The sequence below is a fragment of the Salmo trutta genome, chromosome 24 (genome assembly GCF_901001165.1).
Source record: "Salmo trutta chromosome 24, fSalTru1.1, whole genome shotgun sequence".
Taxonomy (NCBI): Eukaryota; Metazoa; Chordata; class Actinopteri; order Salmoniformes; family Salmonidae; genus Salmo; species Salmo trutta.
This window is the reverse complement of record NC_042980.1, coordinates 6,649,162-6,671,189: the sequence shown is the minus strand read 5'-3', so window position 1 is coordinate 6,671,189 and position 22,028 is coordinate 6,649,162. Positions and strand designations below refer to the sequence as shown.

General features: G+C 41.3%; 1 protein-coding gene across 1 annotated transcript in view; it reads right to left on the bottom strand.

Annotated features, from left to right (window-relative positions):
- Positions 1-20,559, bottom strand: part of LOC115160620 (collagen alpha-1(XVIII) chain) — a 161,763-nt gene extending 141,204 nt beyond the window's left edge. Inside the window, exons 1-2 of the mRNA XM_029710826.1 lie at positions 20,391-20,559; positions 20,229-20,302 (exon numbers count right to left, since the gene is read on the bottom strand). Of these exons, the coding sequence (XP_029566686.1) occupies positions 20,229-20,302; positions 20,391-20,401 (85 nt within the window). The 5' untranslated portion in view covers positions 20,402-20,559. The remainder of the gene's footprint in view (positions 1-20,228; positions 20,303-20,390) is intronic.
- Between the last annotated feature and the right edge of the window lie 1,469 nt (positions 20,560-22,028).

The following is a 22,028-nucleotide window of genomic DNA, read 5'->3' as shown; positions in this document are numbered from 1 at the left end:
GTTGTGGAAACATAGCCTAAAATATTGCTATTTTCTCCTGAATCGTCATTGAACTGGGATATGAAACAGTCAACTAACACCAACACTCTCCACACAACTGTACTGACATGCTGAGGACCTACTCATCAGTACTTGTAAATCCCATAGCAAAGAGTTTAGAATTTGATTTCTTAGGGTGTTTGCCGCCTTGGAAATTGTTCCAGGGAACATGGCATTCTGAAGTGAATATATTGTTCTGGGAAACACCGTATGGGGAGTCATTTAATGAGTGACGTTTCAAGTTCTGATCGCTGTCATTTACATTATGGCTGTGAAAGAAAATGAACAAATAAGTGAGGGTTTCACATGGAACCGGAAAGACTTACAGAGAGTTAAGGTGGCTCAGTGTGCTATTGGTACTGGAGATGGCTAGGTGCACCGAACATGGGGCGGTACAAATCCACCGTTTAGAACAAAAGCAGTAATTATGGTTTCCCTATCTGTTTTGTAACTGTCAAAGCAGCATTTTGACATTGGGCTGGTATGAGTCGGGGCGAGAGCACCTGAAACAGTTAGCGGAGACGGCACATAAAAACAAAACTAACAGCTGTCAGCATGATTCAAAAGGATGTTTTTTAGACTACCTCGCCCTGAAAGGGAAGAGGACAGATAGCAAATACAGAACAATGGGAAACACCACATCAGAAACCAATGTCTGATGTTTCAAAGCAGATATTTGAGAGGGGCCTTCGGTTTAACATCTTTATGGAATTAGACTCTATAACACATGTTTAATCAACAACTAGCCCTATGAAAGTAAAAAAATAAAAACATTTATGGGGTCAAAGTTGCAAACTGAAGTATCAAACTGTGGGGTCTTTCCTTTTAATAGTGCTCCCAAGATGCCAGCATGTATTTTTATTGACATGGCAAGTACTAAATTCATCCTTATTTAGCCAGCATAACATGCTGACCACACCACTCGTCCACGTGCGCGCATGTTGATTTTGTCCATCCACACTAGACGCGATCGGGACAGGCAGGTTGAAATATCAACAACGAACTCTGAACCAAATATACTAATTTGGGGACAGGTTAAAAAGCATTAAAACAGTTATGGAAATGTAGCTAGCTAGCTGTTGCTAGCTAATTTATCCTGGGATATAAACAATGGGTTGTTATTCTACCTGAAATGCACAAGGTCCTCTACTCCGACAATTAAAACAGAGATAAAACGGTAAACCGAGTCCATTTCTAATAATCTCTCCTACTTCAGACTTCTTCTTTGGACTTTCTATGGCAGTGGGCAACCATCTTTAAAGTGCATTAACACCACCAACTGGAGTGTGGACCTCAGGTCATCTTTCAATCACCCATGTGGGTGTATGGTCCTAAAAACCAATAATGAGATGGGAGAGGCGGGACTTCCAGCATGTCAAGAGTCACAAATAGAACCAAGTTCTATTTTAGCGCCTGGCTACGCAGACGCTCGTTGATGCACGCGAGCAGTGTGGGGCAATGACTGAATAACATGTAGGTGCACACGCGACGCGGGCAGTGTGGTCAGCACTGATCGCTCCGGTGCAGGTTTTCATCAAGGATCTCTCTGTACTTTGCTTCGTTCATCTTTCCCTCGATCCTGACTAGTCTCCCAGTCCCTGCCGCTGAAATAAGATGGTTATCCCGAGGGAGATCGCTGGCCAGAGTGTTTGAATTACGAGAGCCGCTGCAGAGATTTCTCTCATGAAAAAAAAAGTCGCCGCTGGCAGCACATTTCAGTGACGAGGAATGGGTCGCAAAACTCACTTACTTGTGCGACATATTCAACCTGCTCAATGAACTCAAAATCGGTCACTTCAGGGGAAAATGACAACTGTCCTCAAGTTGGCAGATAAAGTAGCTGCATTTAAAGCCAAACTGGATTTGTGGGGACGGCGCGTGAACAGAGGTATATTTGACATGTTTCAAACATTCGCGGGGATTTTGGAAGAGACTGAACCCGAGCCTTCATTGTTCCAGCTGGTGCACGATCACCTGTCTTTGCTTTTAAGAGTTTGAGCGCTACTTCCCAAACACAAAAGACCCACGAACTGCCAAGGAATGGATCCGCGACCCATTTGTCAACAAACCAGGTGAATCCAGCATGTCTATGCAAGAAAATCAACTGCTGGAGATGGCAAATGACGGCGGCCTTAAAAGTATGTTCGAGACAACAACTCTGCCACTGTTCTGGATTAAAGTCACTGCAGAATACCCTGAGATCGCCACAACAGCACTGAAAACCCTGTTGCCATTTCCGACATCCTATTTGTGTGAAGCGGGATTTTCTGCAGTGACAGCAACCAAAACAAAATGATGGAGTAGACTGGACATAAGCAACACACTTCAGGTGTCATTGTCTCCCATTACCCCTAGATGGGACCGTCTCGTTGCAGAGAAACAAGTTCAGGGCTCCCACTGATTTAGTGTTATGGTGAGTTGTATTTTTCATGCACTTTATATTTGTTTTTGTGTTGCATCTTATTTTTTGGCATGTTTAAACGTTACCATAGCGACCAGAGAGCGTTAGGGGGCAGAGAGGATGTTACTCATGTTATGTTGTTGGTGCGATGTTACGAGGACGCTGCTAATAAAGTTGCATATGAGTACACAGTGGATTCACGTTTATTATTATCTTTAAAAAATACCGGTCGTATCATTTTATTTTGTGTATTTAGCCGCCACACCTTAAAGGCCGGTCCGTGAAAATATTGTCTGACATTAAACCGGTCCGTGGCCCAAAAAAGGTTAGGGACCGCTGCTTTATGTGCCTTTTGGCAAACTCCAAGCTGGCTGTCATGTGCCTTTTACTGAGGAGTGGCTTCCATCTGGCCACTCCACCATAAAGGCCTGATTGGTGGAGTGCTGCAGAGATGTTTGTCCTTCTGGAAGGTTCTCCCATCTTTACAGAGGAACTCTAGAGCTCTGTCAGAGTGACCCTCGGGTTCTTGTTCACCTCCTTGACCAAGGTCCTTTACCACCGATTGCTCAGTCTGGCCAGGGCGGCCAGCTCTAGGAAGAGTCTTGGTGATTCCAAACTTCTTCTATTTAAGAATGATGGGGGCCACTGTGTTCTTGGTGACCTTCAATGCTGCAGAAATGTTTTGGTACCATTCCCCCGATCTGTGCCTCGACACAATCCTGTCTCGGAGCGCTACGGACAATTCCTTCGACCTCATGGCTTAGTTTTTGCTCTGAAATGACGTTATATAGACAGGTGTGTGCCTTTCCAAATCATGTACCACAGCTGGACTCCAATCAAGTTGTAGAAACATCTCAAGTATGATCAATGGAAAAAGGATGCACCGGAGTTCAATTTCAAGTCTCATAGCAAAGGGTCTGAAAACTTATGTAAATAAGATATACTTTTTTTAGATATACACACACACACATTTCGAAACATTTCCAAAAACCTGTTTTCGCTTTGTCATTATGGGGTATTGTGTGTAGATTGATGAGATGTTTTATTTATTTATTTAATAAGGCTGTAACGTAACAAAATGTGGAAAAAAGGAAGGGGTCTGAATTTCTGAATGCACTGTAATTATCATGATAATATTGTGTGGCGATGTCCCTGGCAATTCCCAGTCCTAATAGATTTGTAAGAAATTAGCCAAGAGGGCCCCCACACTTTTTGCCACCACAGCTGAAAAGAATCCTTGAGTGATAATGTTTCCCCAACCATGTCTCCAGGGAACGCCACCCACCAAACACCTTTGCCCTCGAGCCAAAATAATTATGGTTCCAATTGTTATTGTGGTGTTGGCAGCCCTGGATGTCCCATCACGGGGTTAAATGCCCCGCCTGAGAAAAAAAGATATCTAGGGCAACTAAACTGAAGTTGTTTTCTGTCTCACCACCAATTGATCGCTCATGCGGTTTAAAAAAGCTACAACTTGTAACTTGAATTTCTCCCATTGAATAGAAAAAGGTAACTTACTAGAAAACACATTCAGCCAAACAAAAAAACAAAAGTTATATTTGCAAAGACCTACTCTCCCTAGCTTTACAACAACTGTAGGGGCAGCACTTTGATAGAAGACTATAGCTAGAGAACGCAGATTTGAACAAAGAACTCCAAGCCCTACTCACCATGCTTTGATGCAATTCATTTGGGGGGAGCAGTTTATGCTTTAACACACTACATGTGTCGAGTTATTATACATCCGCTTTGAGTTCGGAGGGTTCATTTAAATATGATCAACAGTTGTAAACAAATTTGTGCACAACATTAGAGAGAAATAAGCTTTTTGTGGAACATTTCTGGGTTATTTTACTTCAGCTCATGAAATATGGGACCAACACTTTTCATGTTGTGTTTACAGTGGCAAGAAAAAGTATGCGAACCTTTTGGAATTACCAGAATTTCTGCATAAATTGGTCATAAAACTTGATCTGATCTTAATCGAAGTCACAACAATAAGCAAACACAGTGTGCTTAAACTAATAACACACAAATTAATGTAAACTCAGCAAAAAAAGAAAAGGTCCTCTCACTGTCAACTGCGTTTATTTTCAGCAAACTTAACGTGTAAATATTTGTATGAACATAAGATTCAACAACTGAGACAAACTGAACAAGTTCCACAGAAATGTGATGTGTCGCTGAACAAACGGGGGATCAAAATCAAAAGTAACAGTCAGTATCTGGTGTGGCCACTAGCTGCACTAAGTACTGGAGTGCATCTCCTCCTCATGGACTGCATCAGATTTGCCAGCGACGGTGGGTTTGTGCCCATAGACGACGTTGTTGCCGGTGATGACCTGCCTTACAACAGGCCCACAAGCCCTCAGTCCAGCCTCTCTCAGCCTATTGCGGACAGTCTGAGCACTGATGGAAGGATTGTGCGTTCCTGGTGTAACCCAGGCAGTTGCTGTTGCCATCCTGTACCTGTACCGCAGGTGTGATGTTCGGATGTCCCGATCCTGTGCAGGTGTTGTTTAACGTGGTCTGCCACTGCGAGGACGATCAGCTGTCCGTCCTGTCTAAGACAGTGCTACAGGGAGACGTCTCACAGTACGGACATTGCAATCTATTGCCCTGGCCACATTTGCAGTCCTCATGCCTTCTTGCAGCATGCCTAAGGCACATTCACACAGATGAGCAGGGACCCTGGGCATCTTTCTTTTGGTGTTTTTCAGAGTCAGTAGAAAGGCCTCTTTAGTGTCCTAAGTTTTCATAACAGTGACCTTAATTGCCTACAGTCTGTAAGCTGTTAGTGTCTTAACGACCGTTCCACAGGTGCATGTTCATTAATTGTTTATGGTTCATTGAACAAGCATGGGAAACAGTGTTTAAACCCTTTACAATGAAGATCTGTGAAGTTATTTGGATTTTTACGAATTATCTTTGAAAGACAGGGTCCTGAAAAAGGGCCGTTTCTTTTTTTGCTGAGTTTATTTTTCTTTTCTATATTGAATACATCATTTAAAGATTCAAAGTGTAGGTTGGAAAAAGTATCTGATCCCCTGGGCTAATGACTTCTCCAAAAGCTAATTGGAGTCAAGAGTCAGCTAACCTGGAGTCCAATCAATGAGACGAGACTGGAGATGTTGGTTAGAGCTGCCTTGCTCTATAAAAATCACTCACAAAATGTGAGTTGGCTATTCACAAGAAGCATTGTCTGATGTGAACCATGCCTCAAACAAAAGAGATGTCTGAAGACCTAAGATTTAGAATTGTTGACTTGCATAAAGCTGGGAAGGGTTACAACAAGTATCTCTAAAAGCCTTGATGTTCATCTGTCCACAGTAAGACAAACTGTCTAAAAACGGAGTTCAGCACTGTTGCAACTCTCCCTAGGATTGGACGTCCTGCAAAGACAACTGCAAGAGCACAGCGCAGAATGCTCAATGAGGTTAAGAAGAATCCTAGAGTGTCAGCTAAAGACTTACAGAAATCTCTGAAACATGCTAACATCTCTGTTGACGAGTCTACGACACGTAAATCACTAAACAAGAATGGTGTTCATGGGAGGACTAAACAAGAATGGTGTTCATGGGAGGATACCACGGAAGAAGCCACTGCTGTCCAAAATAAACATTGCTGAACGTCTGAAGTTTGCAAAAGTGCACCTGGATGTTCAACAGTACTACTGGCAAAATATTCTGTGGACAGATGTAACTAAAGTGGTGTTGTTTGGAAGGAACATACAACACTATGTGTGTTGAAAAAAAATGGCACAGCACAGCACACCAACATCAAAACCTCATCCCAACTGTAAAGTATGGTGGATGGAGCATCAAGGTTTGGGGCTGCTTTACTGCCTCAGGGCCTGGACAGTTTGCCATCATTGACAGAAAAATGAATTCCCAAGTTTATCAAGACATTTTGCAGGAGAATGTAAGGCTATCTGTCCGCAAATTGAAGCTCAACAGAAGTTGGGTGATGCAACCGGACAACGACCCAAAACACAGAAGTAAATCAACAACAGAATGGCTTCAACAGAAGAAAATACGCCTTCTGGAGTGGCCCAGTCAGAGTCCTGACCTCAACCCGATTGAGATGCTGTGGCATGACCTCAAGAGAGTGGTTCACACCAGACATCAAGAATATTGCTGAATGGAAACAGTTTTGTAAAGAGGAATGGTCCAAAATTCCTCCTGACCGTTGTGCAGGTCTGATCCGCAACTAAAGACACCGTTTGGTTGAGGTTATGGCTGCCAATGGTCATCCAGTTATTAAAGGGTTCGCATACTTTTTGCACCCTGCACGGTGAATGTTTACACAGTGTGTTCAATAAAGACATGAAAACGTAGAATTGTTTGGCTGTTAGGTTTAGCAGACTGTCTATTGTTGTGACTTAGATGAAGATAAGATCACATTTTATGACCAATTTATGCAGAAATACAGGTAATTCCAAAGGGTTCATATACTTGTTCTTGCCGTTGTACATGTTACGTTCAGTGTAATTTTCTAAAACGTATAATTTAAGGAAAATATTTAACACACTATATTATAAGTATGCATTAAGGTGTCTGTAATAGAATAAACGTGGCAAAAACAAATTGTATACATTAATAAATGCATTTGTTTAGCTTCCCAAATATTTTTTTACAATGGTGGTGTAGTGCCAAGATAAAGACTTGGTGGCTTCACAACAGCGCCCCGTCAGTCATCTAGTGTATATATAAATCGTTGGCGATATTGGGGTGAGATCCAGGGTTCTTTTACGGAATCAAACACTGGGCGAAAAGGGTTCATATCAGGGGATAACTGTACTTTACATGTTTTTGATATTCTAGAGAATACAGACCATTTTGAGTTTTGTGGATATGCACCATATCCTGACAAATTCTGAATCCAGATGTCTTTTAGACATAGTATATGATATTGGGATTACTCTGAATATGACACATGGACATTTCCTATGGCCTCATTCAATATCCTGAGATATTGACTAACACTAACTGTATACATCGCATATGTGTTTTCTCAGCACAAGATATTAAGCTATATTGAGTGCAGAGAAGCTTCTCTTGGCCGAGGTCCATATCTGGATATGCTAGTTGATATGCTAAAAATAAGGACGTTTGAGATATATTTCTGAGTTAGTAATGAACAGTAATTTACCCCATCAAGCAACACATAACCTCCCTAATAACAACACAGCCCACACACAGCCCACACACACACACCCAACCCATAAATCTGAACATCTTCCGGTGGCTTTCACAATTCAGTGTCCCTTCCCTCTCACATAAAAAAAGAAAGAAAATCTGCTAAAATGTCACACTTAATCCTATAGTTTACCATAGTAGTAATTGTGGTGCACTGCTTCTTGTTCCAGACACCATGTTGTTGTTTGAACTAGTTGTTCTGTATTTCTTCCTCTCACAGTGGCGGCAGTAGAAGATTACGTTCTTGACAGAGTGCTCATCCATGGCCAAGCAGTATACAGAGTGGGCAAATACAGCTCAACCGTGCTGCCGTTGAAATATTTGCTTTGTTCAATCTGCGATGGCATCATAATGTAAAAATCCCCCAAAATATACAGTAAGTATTTATAACCATTGATTCTAGAAGAATATACCAGCTTAGTTAATTTGTATAGAACTTTGTTTTACTCCATTCTTTTCAAACAATGTATAGCTTAAAAACATGCAAAAACCTATCATGTTTATCTCATGGATATGAAATAAAGCCCCCCCCACCCGCCTATGAATTTGAGTGTTTACATTTCTTAAATGTTGAATATTGCCATTGTTTGACTAAAGTTTGGGCTTTTCTTTCCTAAACAGGTCTACAATCCACATAATCTTCTGTGTCCCTGCACCATCACTTGAGCCAGACAAAATAATTTAGTGATTTTTGTCATGAACATTTCCAGCAAACTACTGACCACAACCACATAACTACTGACCAGAACTACGACTAAAACGTTTTAAAGGATAATTTTACCCTGGCTCTGGCACGGCATATAGTCATTACTATATTAACATTACATTTTTTATCATAAAACATCACAATTATCCAAACCACAAGCTAGAACATTTTCATTTCACAGGTAGAATTGTATAGTTTCGACTCCCTGTGTATTCGTCTGCTCATAGTGAAACAAAAAGTCTGGCATTCATATCCAATGCTGATACCGCCCACTAGGTAGAGGGGGCGTGCCCACAAACATGAATAATGGCATTGTTTACTTCAAACGACCAACACACAGTAATCTCAGAATTTCTCTAAGCAAGATTATTTTATAAAACAAATTTTACATTTGTTTTTCACCAATGTTTGTCATCATGCCTGTGTGGTGTTCTGTGCCTGGCAGTGCTAATTACAAACAAGGTAACCTAATGTTAGCTAGTTTGCTAGCCTAGCTGGACTAGCTGGGTAAGCTAGCTAACGTTACGGTACTGTATTGAACTCTGAAAGCCATCAGCTAAATCATGTAGCTATCTTTTGGTATACACACTGTAAATCAATGTAGTCTATGCCATGGAAGTCACTGCTAGACTGGTAACTACCTTCAGCAGAGTAAACATGTTTGTTTGTTCTTTCGATCTTTGACTGACGTTCGCTAACGTAAGCGAGCTGATGTTAGCAAATAAGAGCATCTCAATTTGGTAGCCATCTATTCCACCCGTCTGGAAAAAACTGTTACTAAAATTAGTTAACTTGCTCTCCGTTTGTGTGTTGGTAGCAATGATGAATGTGTATACATAGTCTATGGATGGTTAGATTGCTGGCCGGCTGAGAACAATCTTGCTGCCAATTTAGTGATGCTAATTAGCTAACAGCAAGCTGACAATACTGAAATGTCCATCTTAGGTATGCTTAGCTAACAGTCTAATAGAGATCAATACAGTTGGTGGTTAAATTGTGTATTTCTTTGTAAAAGTTATCTGGAGTAATTCTATAGTGCCCTGCTGAAAGAGACACCAAATCGGGGAACTTTGGGTACACACTCATGGGGCAGCGGACACACCTTGCAGTTATGGAGCACAACAACATTGTGGGACAGAAACCAGGAAGGGATACTGAAAAGGTATAAAATCAAGACTACAACAGTAATGACACATCTAGAGGTCGACCGATTAATCAGAATGGCTGATTAATTAGGGCCGATTTCAAGTTTTCATAACAATCCGTAATCAGCATTTTTGGACACAGATCATGGCCGATTACATTGCACTCCACGAGGAGACTGCGTGGCAGGCTGACTACCTGTTATGCGAGTGCAGCAAGGAGCCAAGGCAAGGTGCTAAGGCAAGGTGCTAGCTAGCATTAAATGTATCTTATAAAAAACAATCAATCTTAACATAATCACTCGTTAACTACACATGGTTGATGATATTACTAGTTTATCTAGTTTGTCCTGCATTGCATATAATCGAGGCGGTGCCTGTTAATTTATCATTGAATCATAGCCTACTTCACCAAACGGGTGATTTAACAAGCGCATTCGCGAAAAATCAGTTGTTGCACCAATGTGTACCGAAACATCAACGCCTTTCTTAAAATCAATATACAAATATATATTTTTAAACCTGCATATTTAGTTAATATTGCCAGCTAACATGAATTCCTTTTAACTAGGGAAATTGTGTCACTTCTCTTGCGTTCTGTGCAACAGAATCAGAGTATATGCAGCACTTTGGGCCGCCTGGCTCGTTGCGAACTGTGTGAAGACTATTTCTTCCTAACAAAGACAGCCAACGTCGCCAAATGGGATGATTTAACAAAAGCACATTTGCGAAAAAAAGCACAATCGTTGCACGAATGTACTTAACCATAAACATTAATGCCTTTCTTAAAATCAATACACAGAAGTAAAAAATTTTTAAACCTGCATATTTAGTTAAAAGAAATTCAGGTTAGCAGGCAATATTAAACTAGGGAAATTGTGTCACTTCTCGTGCGTTAATTGCACGCAGAGTCCGGGTATATGCAACAGTTTGGGCTGCCTGGCTCATTGCAAACTAATTTGCCAGAATTTTACGTAATTATGACATAACACTGAGGTTGTGCAATGTAACAGCAATATTTACACTTATGGATGCCACCCGTTAGATAAAATACGGAACAGTTCCGTATTTCACTGAAAGAATAAACATTTTGTTTTCTAAATGATAGTTTCCGGATTTGACCCTAATAATGCCCTAAGGCTCGTATTTCTGTGTGTTATATTTTAATTAAGTCTATGATTTGATAGAGCAGTCTGACTGAGTGGCGGTAGGCGGCAGCAGGCTCGTAAGCCTTCATTCAAATGGCACTTTACTGCGTTTGCCAGCAGCTCTTCGCACTTATTGTGGGAAGCTTGTGGAAGGCTACCCGAAACGTTTTACCCAAGTTAAACAATTTAAAAGGCAATGCTACCAAATACTAATTGAGTGAATGTAAACTTTTGACCCACTGGGAATGTGATGAAAGAAATAAAAGCTGTAATAAATAATTCTCTACTATTATTCTGACATTTCACATTCTTAAAATAAAGTGGTGATCCTAACTGACCTAAGACAGGGCATATTTACTAGGATTAAATGTCAGTAATTGTGAAAAACTGAGTTTAAATGTATTTGGCTAAGGTGTATGTAAACTTCATTTTAAAACATGCAACTTACAAAATGAGTTGTTTAATCTAACTGCTTAACTATTTATCTGTACATGGAATTGTATTTGTTTTTTTTTTACGAAAAATGTTTCTTCTAATCTTTACAGGAAAATGCCACTGTTGTGTGGAGACATTTCACTGCAGCTAAGGTAGAAGGAAAAGCTGTGTACATTTGCAAATACTCTGCCAAATCATATATGAAGAATGCAACAAAGACTGAATCATCTGGCCAAGTGCATAAAGTTCCCTCAGCGCTCACAACCTCTGACAAAAGTCTCTCTATTCGAGGTGAAATTGATGAATTAGACACCTGATCGATAGCAACAGGTGATGGTCCTCCTGGAATCAGAAGTTTTTTTGACTCATGGAGGAACGTAGTCAGAGAAATGCTGATGAATGTCTTGCTCGAGCTGTGTATGCAACTGGTTCACCTCTGATGCTCACAGGCAATGTGTATTGGAAGAGATTTCTGAATGTTCTTCGCCCAGCATACACCCCTCCAACCAGACATGTTTTATCTACTCATTTGCTGGATGCAGCGTTCAACAGAGTTCAAGTGAAGGTCAAGCAAATCAGAGAAAGCAGACTGTATTGCAATCATCTTTGATGGGTGGTCGAATGTTCGTGGGCAAGGAATAATTAACTACATCTCCACTTCTCAACCAGTATTCTACAATAGCACAGACCCAAGGGACAACAGACACACCGGTCTCTACATTGCAGATGAGCTGAAGGAAATCATCAATGACCTTGGATCACCAAAGGTATTTGCACTGGTGACAGACAATGCTGCGAACATGAAGGCTGCTTGGTCTAAAGTGGAGCAGTCCTACCCTCACATCACACCCATTTGCTGTGCTGCTCATGCATTGACTATACTCCTCAAGGACATCATGGCACTGAAAACAATGGACACACTACAAGACAGCCAAGGAAATGGTTAGATATGTGAAGGGTCATCAAGTTATAGCAGCAATCTACCGCACCAAGCAAAGTGAGAAGAATAAGAGCACCACATTGAAGCTGCCCAGCAACACCCGTTGGAGTGGAATTGTCATCATATTTCAAAGTCTCCTGGAGAGGGGAAGGAGTCTCTCCAAGAAATGGCCATATCACAGCCTGCCGATATGGACAGCCCCATCAAGAGGATCCTCCTGGATGATGTATTTTGGGAGAGAGTGGTAAGCAGTCTTAAACTCCTGAAGTAGCCATTGCACTGATTGAGGGGGGCAATGTCATCCTGTCTAATGTTCAGACTCTGCTTGCAGATGTAAGTGAAGAAATCCATACTGCCCTGCCCACTTCAATGTTGCTCCAAGCAGAGGAAACTGCAGTTCTGAAATACATCAAAAAGCGTGAAGACTTCTGCCTGAAGCCCATACACACTGCAGCGTACATGTTGGACCCCAAGTATGCTGGCAAGAGCACCCTGTTTGGTGATCAAACAGAGATCAACAAGGCCTATGGTGTCATCACTACCGTGTCTCGCCACCTTGGCCTGGATGAGGGCAAGGTTCTTGGCAGTCTGGCGAAGTACACTTCCAAGCAAGGGCTTTGGGTTGGAGATGCAATATGGCGGTCGTGCCAACATATCTCATCAGCCACCTGGTGGAAGGGAATTTGTGGATCTGAGGCTCTTTCCCCTGTTGCCTCCATCATCCTCCAAATCCCACCAACATCAGCCGCCTCAGAGCGCAACTGGTCCTTGTTTGGGAAGACACACACCAAAGCACGCAACAGGTGGCCAACCAAGCAACCACCCAAAATTGGTGGCCAACCAGGCAAATTTGAGGCTTTTTGAGCCTGACAACGAGCCATCCTCAACAAGGTTGGAAAGTGACAGTGAAGATGAGGCCACACAGTCTGATGTTCAAGAGAGGTGGACATTGAGGAGGTCCAGGGAGAAGACATGGAAGCCTGAGAGGAAGACAACCAAAGCTTTAGTTTCTAGACTATCATTTTATAGATTATATTTTATTTTATGTTTAAAACGTTTTTGGGAGATGAGATGGATCATTGGGGATGATTCAATATTCCCTTTCTTTTGTTGATCAGTGAAATCATTCCATGTGAAGAGTCAACTCAATTAAAGTTCAAATTGTAATAGCTGTTTTGATTTCTATTGGAAGGATTTCATAATTTGCAATTATGTCTACTTATGATAAGGTAAAATGTTTGTTTGTCTCCATATGATATGGTAAATATATCCAATGCAAAAAACATTCAATTTAAATGGTATTAATATTCATTTGCATATATTTCCGTTAATACCCATATATTCCCATATATTCATGTTAATTCCTATATATTCATGTTAATTGCCGCGGAAAGTTTCCACCTCTGAATATTCCCCAAAATGTACAACCCTAGTTCCAACATCTAGAGGAAAGCCTTCTCAGATGAGTGCAAGCTGTTATAGCAACAAAGGGGGGGACCAACTCCATATTAATGCCCAGGATTTTGGTATGAGATGTTTGACGAAAAGGTGTCCACATACTTTTGGTCATGTACAGTGCCTTGCAAAAGTATTGATCCCCTTGGTGTTTTTCCTATATGGTTGCATTAAAACCTGTAATTTAAATTGATTTTTATTTGGATTTCATGTAATGGACATCCACAAAATAGTAACAAAATAATTTTAAAAATTACTTTTTTCCAAAAACAAATAAACAAAAAAGTAAACCGAAAAGTGGTGAGTGCATATGTATTCGCCCCCTTTGCTATAAAGCCCCTAAATAAGATCTGGTGCAACCAATTACCTTCAGAAGTCACATAATTAATGAAATAAAGTCCACCTGTGTGTAATCTAAGTGTCACATGATCTCAGTATATACACACACACACACACACACACACGTTCTGAAAGGCCCCAGAGTCTGCAATACCACTAAGCAAGCAGCACCATGAAGACCAAAGAGCTCTCCAAACAGGTCAGGGACAAAGTTGTGGAGAAGTTCAGATCAGGGTTGGGTTATAAAAAAAATATCCGAAACTTTGAATATCCTATGGAGCGCCATTAAATCCATTATTTTAATTTTTTTTAAGAATAGGGCACCACAACAAACCTGCCAAGAGATGGCCACCCACCAAAACTCACAGACCAGGCAAGGAGGGCATTAATCAGAGAGGCAACAATGAGACCAATGATAACCCTGAAGGAGCTGCAAAGCTCCACAGCGGAGATTGGAGTATCTGTCCATAGGACCACTTTAAGCCATACACTCCACAGAGCTGGGCTTTACGGAAGAGTGGCAAGAAAAAAGCCAATGCTTAAAGAAAAAAATAAGCAAACACATTTGGTGTTCGCCAAAAGGCAAATGGGAGACTCCCCAAATATATGGAAGAAGGTACTCTCGATAGATGAGACAAACTGAGCTTTTTGGCCGTCAAGGAAAACGCTATGTCTGGCTTAAACCCAACACCTCTCATCACCCCGAGAACAGCATGGTGGTGGTAGCATCATGCTGTGCGGATGTTTTTCATAGGCAGGGACTGGGAAACTGGTCAGAATTGAATGAATGATGGCACAAAATACAGAGAAATTCTTGAGGGAACCTGTTTCAGTCTTCCAGAGATTTGAGACTGGGATGGAGGTTTACCTTCCAGCAGGACAATGACCCTAAGCATACTGCTAAAGCAACACGAGCGGTTTAAGATTTAAATGTCTTGGAATGGCCTAGTCCAGGGGTGTCAAACTCATTTTAGCTCAGGGGCCACATGGAGGAAAATCTATTCCCAAGTGGGCCGGACCAGTAAAATCATGGTATATATAACTTAAAAACAACAACTTCAGATTGTTTTCTTTGTTTTAATACGATCAACATAAAGCTGGAGCCTGAGGACAGTGTGTCCACAATAGTACAAGCACAACATCACTATTAATCATAAAACACCTCAAGTTTATTTGAAAATTCTAAAGAAAAAGAACACACAAACACACAATGCCTCAGTGATTCACAGAAGTATATCACAGATCACAGAACTATATCAGGGTGTCTCATGCAGCACTTTAAGTGGGGTTGCATAGTTTAGTTGACTCCTGATACCTGGCATCTTTTAGCTTTCACCAGCGCATCAATATCAGGCGTCACATCCTGAGTGGCAGCCAACTTCAGGATGTGATTCAAGTGCTTGTGCGTGAGCCTTGAGCACAGCTTTGTTTTATTTATGCTCATTACAGAGAAAACTTGCTCACAAAGATATGTGGTTCCAAACATGCACAACAGTTTTGCAGCGAGGGCTGTCAAGTTGGGGTAACCTGGCAAGAGATTCTGATAAAATGTGTCCAAGCCAGCTGCGGCAAATTTGCCCTTCATATCCGAGTCACACTGCAAGTCTATTATTTCAAGCTGACGGGCAGATCAGAGGGATTCACGGTGAATGGCGAGCAAAAAATGTTGAAGTCTTTCTCCAGTTCACCAAAAATCTGAAAGCGTTGCTCAAACTCCCGTAACAGTCCCGTTATTTTATCTTTGAACCGCTTCATGTCTGCCACATGTTGGGTCGCGCACACATTTTTCAGACAGGGGAAGTGAGCTGCATCACCACCGGCGAGTTGCGTCTCCCACAATGACAGCTTCAACTTGAAAGAACGTATGCTGTCATAATACTGCGTGACGACTTTGTTGCGCCCTTGCAGCTGTTTATTCAAGTTATTCAGGTGCTCTGTAACATCCACCATAAATGCAAGGTCCTGCATCCATTCTGCGGAATTAAATTCTAACACTGGTTTGCCCTTTTCTTCCATGAACTGTTCAATTTCTTCTCGTAAATCAAAGAAACGCCTAAGCACAGCACCTTGGCTTAACCATCTTACCTCAGTGTGGTATGGCAGGCCATAGATGTGGTCTTTCTCTCTGAGAAGGCTGTCAAACTGACGGTGATTCAGGCTTCTGGATCGGATGAAATTAACAGTTTGGATGACCACCTTCATGACGTTATCCATCTTTAATGACTTGCAACACAAAGCCTCCTGGTGCAAAATACAGTGAAAAGTCCAAAAATCACGTCCTCCATTTGCAGATTGCACTTTCTCTCTGAACTTTGTCACAACGCCTGCTTTTTTCCCGATCATTGCGGGCGCACCATCTGTAGCCAGGCTGACAGCGCGGGACCAGTCCACTCCGACCCTGTCCAGCGCGCCGACGAGTGCGGTGAAAATATCAGCTGCTGTCGTTGTATCTGTCATCGGCACCAACTCCATGAACTCCTCGGTGACGGTCAATGTGTCATCAACTCCGCGGATGAAAATGGCCAGTTGTGCAACATCTGTAATGTCCGTGCTTTCATCAATTGCAACTGAAAACCCAATAAATGACTTTACTTTTTGCTTCAACTGGCTGTCCAAATCCACTGAAAGATCGGAAATCCTGTCTGCAACTGTGTTTCTTGTCAGGCTGATATTTGCAAAAGCCTGGCGCTTTTCAGGGCACACAATCTCCGCTGCCTTCATCATGCATGTTTTTACAAATTCACCCTCACTAAATGGTTTTGAAGCCACTGCGATTTCATTAGCAATGAGATAGCTAGCTTTCACTGCAGCGTCACTGATGTCTCGGCTGTGAGTAAACACAGACTGCTGTTTCTTCAGACCCGCCAGACCCGCGTCCACTTTTCTCTTTTTTGACAGAGACATATTGGGGCAATGAGGGTGCCAAAGCAAATAATGTTAAAAGTAGAAGTCGTAATAAATATCGCGGGCAAAACAAAGTAGCTCATCCGGACTGGCTGCACTTGCTTGACCTACTTGCTCTGCTCCGGTATAAACAGTTTGCTTGCTTAACACAATTGCTATTGCGCCATCCAGTGGATGCAATTGGAACAGCAGTTTATTTTGAGAAATTGCAGCTCATTTTTATACTTTACAAAATCATCTCGCGGGCCGGATTAAACCCCTTTGCGGGCCTGATCCGGCCCGCGGGCCGGACGTTTGACACCCCTGGCCTAGTCAAAGCCCAGACCTCAATCCAATTGAGAATCTGTGGTATGACTTAAATATTGCTCTACACCATCGGAACCCATCCAACTTGAAGGAGCTGGAGCAGTTTTGCCTTGAAAAATTGGCAAAAATCCCAGTGGCTAGATGTGCCAAGCTTATAGAGACATACCAAGAGACTTGGTAACCAGAGTTGACAAAAGAGTCAATCATTGAAACCAGATCCTGTCTGTTACTGTTGGGTTTTTGAGACCGAAGACTTGTTTGCCTGAAGACTTGTTTGCTACAACACCTTGCTGAAACAACTTCGTAAAGACTTAACCACACTCATCTTTTTCAATGCCTGGCCATCCAGTCTTCAGTCAGCTGTTCATGCCACAACACAAAATTCAAAAAATGGCTAGTTTTGCTTCCTCTCGTCTCTTTTATAAAATCGGCTGTTAGATGTAAACCAGGGTTACTTTTACTTTGTTGATATTAATATGAAGTTGACAAAAACATTACCTGCCAGCCCTAGCTTTTGTTTAAGAACATTTTGCCTAATGAACACAACCCAGGGGTGTAGAGCACATGTTTTGTGGCAGCTGAAGTGACAAAGGCCACAACGATCTTGGACATGTCAACAGATGTTAGGAGCCTAATTCCAGAACCACCCTTTCTCTCAAGTCAACACTTATATCAGTATAGCTGCAGTTGGGGAACGGACTTGAGTTATTGTATTCTTATGTAACTTCAAAAAAGGTGGAATCAGCTATCAGATAACCTGAGACTGACCATCCCAACATGTCTTCGAAAGTCCACAGAGCAGTTTCACCGTTTCAAAAACATGTCAAATGTTTCAAGATGATTTCACGATGAGCTTTAACTGACTCTTGGAGTGTCATAATACTTTCTTGACGCTATCAAATTACAGACTGTGGCTTTTAAGGTTAAATTATTACTGATGCTTCTACTGGTGAGGAGGATTTTGTTTATCTCAATGGCTCTGACCCCTGCATATGACAGATAGAAGTCCTATTTGCAGTGATTTTTTTAATGCATCATCTAATTTCAGCCATTAAATGGGCTGGCAGGGTATCCACTTACAGCTGTTGTCCTCCTCTGCTTCAACACAGCCTGCAGGTATAGCTGCACCGGGAGCAGAGAAAGCATCACATGACAAAGGGGATTCCTCATTCCTGTCCCAACCTAGGAGACATGCCCATTTAACGCTTTCATTTCCAACCAGAGCCAAAGACGTACAGGATTCAACAAACTGTCCTCCATGATGGCACCGTAAGCTCCAAGACATTGTCGCTGACATTGTATGTTCAACTGGAATGTGAGTGTTTCTGAAGTATTTGCTGCCAAGCAGAGGCATCAGGTCCAGTTTTAGAGTCTTTGGCATGACTGTGCTGTTAAGTTAATGTGAAGGCAACCACAGCGATGGCCATTAATCAAATATTCATGGAGACTTCTCAATTTCCTCCCTGCTCTCCATATGACAGCTGCACAATCCAATGGACAGAACTTTGACTAAATTAAATATAGGGCTGCAGTGAGGTTCAGAGATGAATAATTTAGTATCAGAATAGGTGTGTCCCATTCTGAAATTCTACTTTCAAGACTAGTGTGCCCTGCAGGTCTTTAGCACACCCAAGAGTCCCCAATCTCCAGATAGATAAGAAGCAACACTGGACAAAAAGCTAAGGAATTTGAGTTCTGAGGGCAGACTTTAGACTTGGGAAAGCCGCTGTCAACAGACCAAAGCCATTCTGTGCACATCAAAGTGGAAGTTCAGATGAATGGTATTGGCTTCTTTGCAGTCTGACCTGATTATTGACATTCAATAGGTCTCAATGACAACTACATTTTTATTGGGTGTGTGATGTCAATCACCCAACACATAGTGTTTGCTGGTGATAGCATGCTATCCATGGTTCTTTGTGTGATGAATCAAATTGTGTAAATGTTCCTTACAAGCCAGAATGTTGAATAAAAATACATTACATTCAAACTTACTCTACCAGTTGTGTGTGCAGTTTGTTCTTCTGCCACTTTAAGACAAAATATCCACAGGAGATTGTTTACCCAACTTTTTAGAGAGCCGGTAGGTATATGGTACTGGTCGGCTTGTATTTTCAATTTACTGACACACACTGTGTAAACACTAGCACAATATGTAAACAATGGCCAAGCATAACCGAACGTTGCTTGCATTCAGCTGGCAGTGGCAAACCTACCGGCTCTCTATAAAGTCAGCTAAACAATACTTTCCTGTGGATATTTTGTCCAAATTTCAAGCGGTTAAAGGACAAACTGCACATAAAACCGGTAAAGTTAAATTGTAATTTTATTCAACATTCCGGCTTGTAAGGAACATTTACATGATTTTGCACTCAAGCGTCAGGATGTATATACCAATTAATTGTATATTACCGCCTGATTATTCAGACAACATGGGACAATGTTATGAAACACACTTTCACTGAGCAACTAACACAGAATCTACTAAAAAGTTCAATGGTTCAACATAATTCACAAAATAGCAATAGAAACAAATCGTATCATTACTTTGACCAATATGTTTGCCTAAGAGCATATGAAATGAAATATATAAAACATTGAAAGTCAATTTACACAAACAGAACACATTTTTCTGAAAAAAAGTGCAGGGATGGTCAAATGAATCAAACATAAACCCTAAAGTTGTTTATGAATAAGTAGGCCTACACCTACAACTATTTTCTCCACTGATGTAAGATAGCGCATACAATAAATACATCTTGACACAAAGAAAGTAACCCACAGTCCACACTCAGAAACATGACATGAGCATCCCAGACACAGGCAATGTTCCCAAAAGCTGAAACTGGTAATATTATAGCAGTTTCTTTAGGAAACAACATTTCCCAATTAGCTGTACAAAACGTAATTAATTTACCATACATACTGTAATGACAGACATCTCCCACTTTGCATTAGCCCGTGTCATCCTTCAAATAGTGTTATCATTGTAAGCAACGTTACAACTTCACAATGTAAAACCTTTCATTTAGGCCTAAGTTTATTGTATTTCAACATTTCACCGTTTTATAGGTAGTGCCTCTACATTACCAAGGTGTACGTACGTTTATTTACATTATGACGGTTCGAGAGGTAAACATACATGTCTTGATATGTACAACTTGTTGTAACGTTAAATAGTTAAGTATCCATGTTTTTCGAAATGTTGCGCTTACCTGGCCATTGCGATGCTGCGGGGGTCAGAAGAACCAGGACAGAGCAAACTAGTGTCTCCAACCATGAGGAACACCTGCAACGAGGTAGCACATTGTGCATTAAATTAATGATTTTATTCGATTTCTATACATCCCCCAAGAACGTAAATAAATGCAAAATACCTCATTTTCATCTTTGTTTTGGTAGTGACCAAGTTGAAAGGCTACAAGATTTCTGGCCAAATAAATGCAAAACTTTTCCCAGTTTCCCTGGTCCACCACGACTGCCAAGCTGTGAACAGCTGATGCGCGGCTCTCTGCTAGTTACAGAGAGAAATTGTGGGAGAAAACAGTGTCCCACATAATCTGACAAAGGAGAATCCTTCCGGGTCCTAAAGAGTTCCGCGGTTTTTCACTGTATGGTGCGTTTGGAATATAATTATATTTTTTTAGCGCAGCATTGTTTACACCAATCTTAGATTTGCCTGTAAATGTCAATTTCAAGCTGAAAGAAGAAGTAGCCAAATGTGTGGTCAAACGGGCATTGTAGTTCGCATTCCAATGATAAGGCCTACCTTTTATGTCCCTATTACATTATGTGTGTACATTTTGATAAAACACAATTTAACAGTTTAATCATATACATCTACGCTCGAACAAAACCAAACCATGTTAAAAATGTTATGTTTTCATTCAAGTAACTTTGTTGTTTTCTCTGAAAATACCAATTTTGGCATGTGGGTTGTTCCATGTCATTTCAGCAAGCCATGACACCCACAATCTCGGATTGTTGTAAAATAATCTATATTGTTCGAAAAATATAAGATTAGCATTCCTGCAACATTATTCTGTAGAAATGTAATTGCAGTGCTTGCAACAGTATTCACCCCTTTGGCATTTTTCCTATTTTGTTGCATTACAACCTGCAATTGAAATAGATTTTTATTTGGATTTCATGTAATGGACATACACAAAATAGTCAAAATTGGTGAAGTTAAAAAAATATAAAACGGAAAAATAGTGCATGCATATCTATTCACCCCCTTTGCTGTGAAGCCCCTAAATAAGATCTGGTGCAACCAATTACCTTCAGAAGTCACATAATTAATAAAATAAAGTCCATCTGTGTGCAATCTAAGTGTCACATGATCTGTCACATGATCTCAGTATATATGCACCTGTTTTGAAAGACCCCAGAGTCTGCAACACCACTAAGCAAGCGGCACCACCAAGCAAGCGGCACCATGAAGACCAAGGAGCTCTCCAAACAGGTCAGGGACAAAGTTGTGGAGAAGTACAGATCAGGGTTGGGTTATAAAAAAATACCCAAAACTTTGAACATCCCAAGGAGCACCATTGAATCCTTTATTAAAAAATGGAAAGAATATGGCACCACAACAAACCTGCCAAGAGGGCCGCCCACCAAAACTCACGTACCAGGCAAGGAGGGTATTAATCAGAGAGGCAACAAAGAGACCAAAGATAACCCTGAAGGAGCTGCAAAGCTCCACGGCGGAGACTGGAGTATCTCTCCATAGGACCACTTTAAGCCATACGTTCCACAGAGCTGGGCTTTACGAAAGAGCGGCCAGAAAAAGCCATTGCTTAAAGAAAAAAATAAGCAAACACATTTGGTGTTCGCCAAAAGCCATGTGGGGGACTCCCCAAACATGGAAGAAGGTACTCTCGTAAGATGAGTCTAAAATGTAGCTTTTTGGCCATCAAGGAAAGCACTATGTCTGGCACAAACCCAACACCTCCCATCACCCCGAGAACCTCATCACCACAGTGAAGCATGGTGGTGGCAGCATCATGCTGTGG